The sequence below is a fragment of the Macrosteles quadrilineatus genome, unplaced genomic scaffold (assembly GCF_028750875.1).
Source record: "Macrosteles quadrilineatus isolate MER2022 unplaced genomic scaffold, UCM_ALF_1.0 Scaffold_7__1_contigs__length_78375512, whole genome shotgun sequence".
NCBI classification, from domain to species: Eukaryota; Metazoa; Arthropoda; class Insecta; order Hemiptera; family Cicadellidae; genus Macrosteles; species Macrosteles quadrilineatus.
Genome location: NW_026542600.1, coordinates 23,894,757 through 23,906,016, shown reverse-complemented (window position 1 = coordinate 23,906,016; position 11,260 = coordinate 23,894,757). Strand labels below are relative to the sequence as shown.

At 33.2% G+C, this 11,260-nt stretch overlaps 1 protein-coding gene across 1 annotated transcript in view; it reads right to left on the bottom strand.

Annotated features, from left to right (window-relative positions):
• Positions 1 to 5,899: 5,899 nt before the first annotated feature.
• The window catches only part of LOC128999153 (acetylcholinesterase-like), a 43,489-nt gene continuing 38,128 nt past the window's right edge, over positions 5,900 to 11,260 (bottom strand). Inside the window, exon 8 of the mRNA XM_054425525.1 lies at positions 5,900 to 10,977. Coding sequence (XP_054281500.1) covers positions 10,841 to 10,977 — 137 coding nt within the window. The 3' untranslated portion in view covers positions 5,900 to 10,840. The remainder of the gene's footprint in view (positions 10,978 to 11,260) is intronic.

Genomic DNA, 11,260 nt, shown 5'->3' with positions numbered 1-11,260 from the left:
GGATGATTTAAATATTGATATGTTGTTTGAATCGACGCTGACAGTTTTTAGTCGACGAAATTAGCATTTCTTATGCCTACGTAATTGTAAGCAACATTATATTCTCTTGTTATGCCTGAACATTTTTTATGTCGTACATGTATCTTGGCAATTGTATACGTTATTTCATTGCTTGTATCTTGTGTCTTGCTAATAAAAGTCCAAAATGATGTGAACACCTTCATCAAGCTGCATAGAGATTAATTTACCATAAGCAATCGATTAAAATTAATTAATCCTTCTATCGTACAGATTTATTAAAGGGGAAATAAAAATAGTATGCAAGTGACCAATATGGAATTAATATTTTTAAATCAAGACAGTAAAAATGTACAATTCGTGTAAAATAAATCCAAAACAAAACTAATTTTGAAATAGAATGCATATTTAGATTAGCTATTAAAAACCTTTTGAAGTTTTGGTTTTAACTTACTTTTTCTGTAGTAAAGTGAAATAAAAAGATATTTTTCACATGGGTTTGGCTAACTCGTGGGCATACGTATTATAGAAGGTTTTACATGGGTCCATTGGTATATTGGTTTTGGAAACAAAAAAGAAGTGTATATACAGGTTAATTATAGTGTAGGCCATACCATGATAAAAAGCTGGGATATTTAAGTAACATAGCTGTAAAGATATAAAGGTTTCTTAAATAAGCATTGGAGAAAACCCAAAGCGAAATTCATATAGCCTTTGTTCACATCATATCGGTCAAATTTCAGCTGAAGCCAACCAAAGGTAGGAAGCGTTTGATTTTGTTTGTCTTAGATTAACGTGTATTAATTTAGCCTGGATACATGGAAACATATCTGCCAAAATTAATTCTATGAATTGGCTTTACTACATGAAATTTCTTAGTACTTGGTAATGGTTAAAGAGTGAATTGAAATACAATTTAAAAAATATATATATAAGTTGTAAAGATATAACAATGTTATACTTTTGTTACCTTCGAAACAGTGAATAGTGTGAAAAGAGTTTGATAGCTGCAAAGTTTAGTTGATATTAAATTAAGAAACCTACTGTGACTTCTGCATTGTTACTAAGAAAACAGGTTGGTTTAGTTACACTGCTTTCTGTCTGGTTTAGTAGATATAATAATTTTCTAATGTTTAGGCTGGTATCTTGGCCTTAGTAATAAGGGTCATTCTATAACTTTTAATATTATTAATTTACTTTTAAATCTTTGAAAGGCTCCGTAATATTTTTAAATTTTTGTACTTTTAGTTTGTCAGGATATTAACTCAGTTTACTAACGTACTAAGGTACATATTAATATTTTAATACCGAGCCTTCAATATATATTGTATTCAACTATATATTATTTACAGGTGTGCCTATAGAGATTAAACTAATTGCATTCCTTTGAATATTGTATTAAGGAGTAATGCATTTTCGAGGATATACATTATTTTGATCAGACTCTCTCTTCTAGAAAATACCCCTACAGTTAGTAGGTATAACTAATCTCTATGGCTACACCTTCATAGGCAGTATAGGTTAGTCACGTTAGGTTAAGTATTAGAGGTGGCCTGTATCAGGTGGGTAGGGGATAATCTATTACGTTTTCCACTTATGTTAACATTTCTTAACGATGATTGTTCTGGAAAGTCTCTCAATACAAGGTTCTTATTTTACTATAACAGCACAAAATGTTTACTTCCGGAGTCATTTTTTATCTTTCGGAGTAGTACTAGAATACCTTTTGGGAAGCAGCAGAACTATTATACCCTGCATGTGCTTTTTTATTTGTAAATATAAATTGGAAGAGTGTTATGTAATATCCCTAAAAAGATAGGAACTCTTTGTAAAGTACCATGTCTAGCAACCACCTTCCACAGCGGGTATCGTGCTTTGTGACTGTTTTAAATTTATAAACTGACATTAGAAGGGTTAAATATTGTAGAAATGATTCCGCCCACCTCTACCATATTTTTCCCGTGTGGAGTTGCTAGTCTCCTATCGGGCGCCTCCCCAGGTGGCGGATAGGGGAAGGCTCGTCAGACATGGCGGGTACTGGGAATGGACCCCCAGGGTGGACCAGTAGATCGTGTCAATTACATTGGCCAGTGGGATGCGTGTGTGCGAAATAACACTTCTTCCATCGTCACTTCTGCTATTTTGCACGGCCATCTCATCAACTAATTACCTATAAATGAATGTACACTAGAGTATAGTGTGATTCTCAATGTTGTTGGGAACCTTTCCATCATTCAATCCACACAAGCCATCCTAATATACACGATCTATATAACTTAGTTTCAATTTTAAACTCATGGTACCAAACAAACAGGAATAATTTTTACTTTCTCCCCCTATACCATACATAGTATACTGTATATGGAGAAAGTATTGTTTTCGTCAACATTTTCAAGTTTGAGTTTTGAGTGGATATGTCCGTTTTGGGTCCCCCTGGAATACCTATGTATTTTTTCATAGTTTAATTTTAAGAATTTTCCTAACTGATGGTTTTACATTTATAATCTGTAATTTTGTGGTTAAACAATCTGTTTAATTGCACCCTTACCACCATAGCGAGCGGGGCCTGTGTGATAGTAATAATGGCAGCCTCATAAATGGTCCCTTGAGATAGGAGCTAAAGGCATGGGTTTAGTGTATTGTTTTTCAGTAGAGGGTTTAATTATAACCAACTCTAACAAGGTACGTAATTTCAATATAATAATGGTTTTGTGTTTTTTAACGATAGAAAGTTACATTATCATTGCTTTGTTTAGACAATAATTGCAGATTGAATATGTCTTAAACATATATTTATTTGTAGAAACATTAATTTTCTTAAAATAACTACTCGAAGCAAAACTAATTTTACTAGTGTAAGAAAACTACTTGCACTAAAGAAAAACGGAATTAAACACTGCTACAGAATAAATTAAGAACTATCTAAGTACTGTTACTAAACATTTTATAATATTTGTTATCAGTTTTTAATACAATTTCCCATTCACAGAAAATGTATATAGAAGAAGTTCGTATATTTAATTCAAAACAAATTCAACTACAGAAGAAAAGAAAACGTCCAACAAAAGAAATGTCTTTTTGCTATCTTAATCAATCTCGTCGGGTCTGGTATTGCTGATCTCAATTTATAAAACTGTATACTATTACAGTGATATCCGTACCTACCTTGCGATTGTCTGCACGTCAAGCCAGGTTCTACGATGAACTTTCAGAATTTTCTGTACAAAGTAAAGAAATAATAATATAAAACTAATCATTCAATGTACTTACCGTGGTTTGTAAAATCATAAATTTTAAAATCATAAAAGCTCTAAATTTGATTTTTGTCTGTTAAAGGCAGTTAATTTTATTATATTATCTCATGCTTTAATTAAATTTGTTCATTATGCTACTTGGACTGTTGTTGATTTGTAATAACTTGTTATACTTTATGATCAGTCCACTTTGTTATTCTGTACTTTGTAATATTGTATTTTTTGGTATTGTTACCAATCTTTTATGTTACTTGTTAATTTTTTAGTACGACCGTTTTTTTAAGTAGCCGTTTCAGTTCAGTACTTAGAATTGAAAAGTAACAACACGGGTCGGACCAATGAGATTCAAGGATTGAGAAAGAAGAAGTAAAATTGTAATGATTTGAACTTCAACTGATCAGCTGTTCAGACCAATTTAATTGTTGAGTGGTGCTATTAGTGTTTGGTACAATAATTCTTTGCATCACTGTCACTGGCAATGAGAGTTTATTAACGAAAAAATAACCTCTCTTATAAGTCATGAATAGTGATTTTTAGTAATTAAAACACTGTCGTAGGTAAATTACCCGGTTATGCACCTGCCAAGGCTCGTACCTTAAATTTTCTACTCGTGTCGTTAATACTGTCTTTACACAATCGTTGCGTAAACTACTATTAACCAACTACTATTAAACTACTATTAGTTATCTTTGTAACTTGTGCGTTTTGTTAATTTAACCTTTAATGATACTTGTGTCTGCCATTTTATACAGTATACTGTATAAACTTCATACATATTTTGTGATTTTTTTTTAAATTATCCATTTTATATATTTGTTATTGTAAAATGTTTTTTTCCGTTGGAATAAATAAATAACAAGATTTTTAACATTTGGAATAATTGAGCGAATGGCAGTAATGAATTGTATAGAATATACCCAATTGTATGCTTAGGATACAATTGGGTATAAAATATCCATACAGTTAATTTCAAAACCTTAAAGGTAGCTGGGAAGATCCCGTGGGGATCACCCTTTCTAAGCGCTCCTTTATGGTACTTAAGTAATGAACCTTGATAATGTCAAGTTATAATTATTTAACTTTTCGTTTAAGTTTAACAATCAGTAAGGACATTTTTGAAAATCTACTTTAAACCAATAATTTTTTTATATTATGTAGCATATTTTTAAAATGTCTTATATCAGAGTATTTTTTGAAATAAAGTTTTACACGGAAGCTTAAATAAAGATTACGTGTTAACCCACAACGTTGTGGTACAAATATCAGTGTTTTATTATCTAGAGCAACGGGTTTAGTATTGTGATTTATAGTAGCTCTTCAATAAACAATAGAACATCATTTTGCGTTAATAAGTCATAAGTCATAGGAAAAGTTATAAAAACTTAGGTTCGCTTTATCCAGCCTAAGGTGTTTGTGTTCAATTGAACAGTATTTCATTGGACTCTTAAGTATCAATCATATTTTTGGTAAAACTGTAATTTATTATCATTCCTCATTAATTCTATTTTTTATTTTACTAGTCTGAAGTATCACTAGTATGAGGTTTTACTAGTATTTTACATCTTTATAAACGCCATGAATCCAAAATCTTCTGGGGTATGGCTACTCGTTAAACCTTTACTTCTTTAATTAAAGTATATATAAGTGTAAAAAGCTTCCAATCACATAGTATTCAAATATTACACAAGAAATTTATTATAAAACGTGTTATTAATTAAAAATAAGAATGTTTGTATCTTTATTTCATTTAGCAAACATATTTTGCAAATAAATTGTTTTTAGTCGCCTTTTGAGCTAAACCAGCTAAATCCACACTTGCTGGTTGATACAGGTGATATAGAAGATACTTGAGTTAGCTAAATTGATTTTGTGATTACCATACTTTTTTCCGTACCTTTTAAACCTATTTTTCTTGTTTATATACAATGTGCTCTTTAGTTATCTGTTTTTAGTTATATAACCTTAAACCACTCGTTCGGTTGTTTTCTGTCTAGTGCACCGCAGAGCGCCACAACTAAATTGAATTTACAAAGTAATAAGTCAATTCCAACTTGTTCCCCGTGTGCAGGCTTACCAACACACGCACAGCACGAAATGTCGATACTGGAATGGGATGCCTGGTCTCAATTGGTTCCATTATCCTGGATTCGTCGCTTGTACTGACACAACTTTTAGCTCAACTGGCTTGATAAAGTTGATGTACAGTGTTGATAATTTATAGACACGTGCAATACTACTACTTACGAAGTCAATTTCAGAATCACTTTATACACTTAACACTGTTTGTCAATAGAGTACGGACAATTTTGTGTATGATTTAGAGAAAAATATATCGTTATAGTTTTGATGAATATTTTCATTAAATGAGATTCTATAATCTGTAGGCCTACTCAAAAATTACCATATATAGGTAGTCTGAAGTAGTCTTAATGTATTTTCTTTTATTGACCAATTGAAGTAACCCTTTACCAAAGAATTACAATACTGCGTGCCTTTTATGAGTCGACTCATAATACACAGGACATATTTTGTAATTTTTCTTCAACACTGTTTTCATTATCAATACATTATTGGAGGAGGATTGCAAATAAAACAAGAGTTGGACATATTCCTCTTTTATTGAGGCTATATGTGTATACAACGTCAGGTGATACATAACAAGAAACATAAAATGAACAGACTATCCACCGAACAGCGGGTAAGCAGTACAACAGCAGGCTTGCGAGAAATGCACCGTGCAGCGTCGATAGAGTACAGATTATAGTTTGACCAGCAAACATTAATCGTGGTAAGGTAATAGAATAAACACTATTTTTAATAACAAAACCCAATAAGTTGTTAAAACGGTTGTTAAAATCGAACCAAGACGGATTTTAATGTTCAAACCGCATTCTTTCCTGAACCAGAGGCTGGGTAAAAAAGTGAAAAACTATTATATAGCTGCATTGTACATCTCCCCACAAGTCTCCAATCCTGCTATAATATATAGTTTTTCAAAGTATAAAATTTCTCTTATCACTAACAATGGGTAACTTATATATCTTTTCCAACAAACTGAAACTCACGGTTCCCGTACACTTTATTCCTTTAGTCGCGCGTTAATCGCAATACAGCAGAGTCGAAATAAACTGCGTTTGTAGTATTCGACTGTTGGCTTTTAAAATAACAAACTGTACTTATTTACTGTTAAATTTTACTATTTTAGGGACAATGTTTTCCCGTTAATTACCTTCTTCCTCATATTTACCCATACAACTACTACCTCAAAGTAGACAACTGGAATGTAGGTATACAAGGTATCAAACGTGTATTATAGTACATCAGTTTTTAAGATAACATTTCATTAATTTATAGAGAGTAATATAAAAATATTATATCGATACATCATTTTTAATGGGAAGAATTGGCGTTCTTCGATAAAGTCAGCGTTGCAAACACGCCAGTAAAATATTCAAAGTCTGTGTATGTGATATGTTTTAGTTCAGTTCCAGTCTGCTGTGTGCTATCACGATCTCACTGATTAACAAACTGAAATCTACTCTAATATTAGCTATGGCGTGCGTTAGACACATTTTATAAATAGATACATCCTACATATACATAGGCTGAGCTTACAATAGAAAAGCTGCACACTACTGCAGGAAGGATGGAGAGGACCCACTAACACGTTTCCGTCATAGAGAAGCTTGTAGGCTAAGGAGAGACACCCCCTGAGCCGAAGGGTGTTCTCCCTTAGTAGATAAGGCGTGACTCAAGTTCTCCCAGGTTCCAGATCAGCTCACTAAGTTGGAATAAACGACCAAAATACGGTCTATTGACTTTACAGAAATTAGTATTTTGTATGAAAAAAGTTATTAGTAAAAGAAAATGCTACTTTGAATTTTGAAAAATACATAAATTATTAATGTTTTTGTATAGTTATGATTCCTTTGGATAAGGGTTGGTTTAAAAATATTATTATTAATGTTTTATGTGTAAAATTTATTAAACCAAAGACACTTTATTATACACTTTATTACAAAGACTTAACATTCGTAACCCAGTGACTTTGCCTTATATATTTCTATGTAATCATACGCGTTTTAGTGTAATATAATAATTTATCATTGTTTTTAATATTATTTATTGTTCTCACAAAAATATTTATGTATCTGTTTATTGTTATTTCATTGTTAATATTTATATTGTTTATTGTTTTCTAGGTTAGTCCATGTGCCATTTATTGTATACATATCTTCGTTATTCATTCAACTATGTATTTGCTTATCATTACTCAGTTCTTTCTTTGTCCAAGTTTTTCATGTATACTTTACTCTTATTATTGTTACATTTGACATTCCTTTCATTATTATTATTATGGGTTATCTAGTCATAATGAGCAATTTACAACTCAATCAAACTGTAAAATTGGTGTAAATCCGTTGGCAAAAAAAAAAAAAAATAATAAAACAAATTGGGTAGGTTATTTTTTATTGTAGCTGATTTTGGGAATGGAAAATTGAAAATAAGGTTGAATCATGGTTATCATTCATTTTTAAGATATAATAAATAATAAAGTGAAATTTCGAGCTGCAAGTATATAAATAATTTTGTCTTTTAGTGGTTATAAAAGTTTTAATAATAGTCAACTGATTTGAATTGTTTTCCAACATTTTCTATGACTACTGTTGATTTTTTCCAACTTAGTTCGGTTAACTGTAAATCTGGGAGATATCTCTAGTAAGCAAGCGACAACATCTTTGGCCCTCAATCGTTAGTTGAAATCGAAACCTTTATTTCGGGTGGTTTCAAAACAAATTGCTTTTGGTACACTTAGATTAAGAAGCGTATGTTTACTTGTACATGGAAGTTGTTTTTCAACTGCAGATTGGGGGCTAGGGCCACAGAGAGTTGGTGGACACTGTCGCAGCTACTTCTTAGAATTACACATACGACACAAGGGACATCGTAACAGTACATTTTTACAACACTTATACACAAGCTTTAGGCCTATGTTTGATATGTGTCAAGTTACATCCACAAATGCTCTCTTGAGCGATTTCTGTGTTCAAGTGGCGTAGCGGTGGTTCACTCCAGGAACTGCTGTATGAAAGGCGAATCTCACGTTGTAGCGCGCTCGGGGTTTGAAAGATAAACATTTCCAAGATTTATGATATTTTGGGACGCCTAGTAGTACTAAATGTACTTTCAAATACGCCTTTCTTAATTATAAAATTTTCATATCACTTAAAGATAACTTTTGAATTTGTAAAATCCCTTCCGTTAATCGCTTTTACTATTTTTAAAATAAAAAGTAATCGGAGTAAATCATAAATTTTACGATACCATAATATATTTTCTTAAAACCACAATACGATATTATCATGTTCTTGATGTAAAAAGCGGACTTGTAATCTATAAAGGCAATTCCAGTAGTGCTTCACATTAATAAAAATTATACAAATATAAAATCAGACCACAGAGACGTAAGTAAATGAAATGGCTACACCGGAAGGTACGAGTATACTGCGATTGGTTTAAGTGGTAAGGTGAAGGCATTAGTTCTACTAACGTGATATGGTACGAGGTAGACGCATAAGCGTCTGAGATCAGCGTTGCGACCGAAGTGATCGGTATGAGGCACAGTAAACTTACATCTCTGAAATAAAACTACTACAAGCTCTCGTCTTCAGCACTGATATAGTATGTAATGTGACAAGGGAATAAAAACTACATTTCTTTGATATACAATATTACAAAAACAAATATATATATTTGACGCCGAGGAAAAGTATGGCAACAATAATACATACATTAATGAAATATAAAAAATAACCCCTATTGTTACTTTTTCAGTGTAACTAGACGAGAAATTTTACTTCCATATATCAAAACGTACTCCCTTTGATTTACTAACCTAAATCATACAACTAATCTAATGATATGTACTCGTTACAACTGATTAATGAGTTAAAGATAGTCTCTAATTATCGACGATTTTTCGCATTTATATTTACAAATTACAACATTCGAATTTAAAATTTTGTCCTCTCTTATTACAAAGACATGTTCCTAAAGCTATCAGTACCCCGGACATTCGCAAAGTGAAAGCTATTTGTGGGTGAACCGGTCTTAGACTTATACTAAACAGACGCACTTTGTGTGAAGGTACATATATTGAGCACTACTATAACTCTAACACTCATGTGCGACATGGCGAGTGGGGCGGCTAAGGTGGCGTTCACTCACTCTACAGTAGACAACTATTACTAGTTCGTCTTCAATTACAAAAAAAAATTATAATAAAAAACTTTTAGCATTTGGGTACAAGTTTCCATCAAGATTCTTTTACAGTTTATACATAAAATCAACTACAAAGAAATTTTACAGACCACGTTATGAAGACTCTTTAGAAGAACTGTTTTTATTTGTAATTCCGTAAATGAACACCACTACTATTTACCATTACCGACTGTAATAGACATTAAACGTCAAAATTAACGTTCGCACTGATTGTTTTTAAGATTACAGAGGAAAGTAAAGTCGTGTTTACGCAAACACAAAGCATCGAAACTCTCTGAAAATGTTTCCATCGTAAGTCTGCAAGTCGTTAGGCTAGCCCCGACGAGGAAGACGACGCTGAGGGGGCTGGTCTCGTTCTGGTCTTCGCTCCCCGTCGGTCCGTAAACCCGCGACAGTTAAACAGTGAACTGTATCATCGAATATTTAACGTTCAGCCTGCCTCGAAAATCGCAGTCAGATTGTCCCGAAGTGATCCCTACTTTACTAGATACCTTGTTTCATTACCTTACGTAGATAAAAGTAGCGTAGAAATATATAATATAAATATGGCTATATAACAAGTCGATCTATTCACAATATTGTACAGTTGTCAGTTACTGTATATAAGATGCGTATAAAATGGCGGTCTTGGGAGAAAGGTACTTGTAAAAGTTCCTAAAATATGCGATAACTTTACAGGGATGTGGGCGCCATGTAATGTGCTGGCATGATGGCATGACGCATGTAGTCGGACACGAGGTCACTTCGTCCTTCGCACTCTCCTGAACAAAGCACACGAAAGCTGTAATCCGACCTCCGAGAGTACTTGACCGATCTAGAATTCACCCGATGTCTCGTTCTAACCGAACATCCGTTTTTCTACGCACTTATACTTCTAAATCGATACAAATATAATTTACATTTTTGATATGTATTCGATATGTATCGTATCTCTACCCGACTTCGAGTAGAGTACTATTTACAAAAACCGATATTATATAATATATATTCGTATATGATATGCTTCGACTGAATCGTCACCTTACTTAACAGTACGGTAACTATAACAGTAATCTCTCCTAAGTCTCGATAAAATAAGTCGTTACTCTAATTAGGCCTAAATCATACGAGTACATTTTTACACGGTCCTTTTGGGCCTTGCATTCTAAAATAAAGTGAAATAAAACGTAACAGTACAAAAGTGCTATCGAGTACGAATTTAGTAGCATTGTCGGCGGCGGCTAAGCCCTGGCCCGCCGGCAGTCGCTAGGCTAGTGTTGTGGAACAGGTGTTAAACAGCTGGCTTCTTATATTGTCAGCAACAGCAGCCCCAGCATGGTGATGACAGACGACTTGTACGTCGTTGATGTAGAGTTGTCCTTGACCTTGTCCACCCAGGGACTGCTAGTCTGCGCTTCTGGGAGATCAGCCAGGCACTCTGGGTCTGAAAGTGAGAACAGGAAACACCTATTACCCTGTCACTGTGGATCTATTTGCAGACTATGCATTACAGAACTACGGACGATTGTCAGTGACAGCCCCTATCCATGGCTTTTACATACTGAAGATGGGTTCAACTAGATTTCTCATAAACTAGTTCATCATCTGGAATAAACATCACTAAACTCATTTTTGGGTATTTTAAAAAGGAGGTCCGCCACTATTTAGCGGTGTGCTGTTACAAAAGTTGAATTTTGATATTGATGAACAACGTAACATTAACCAAA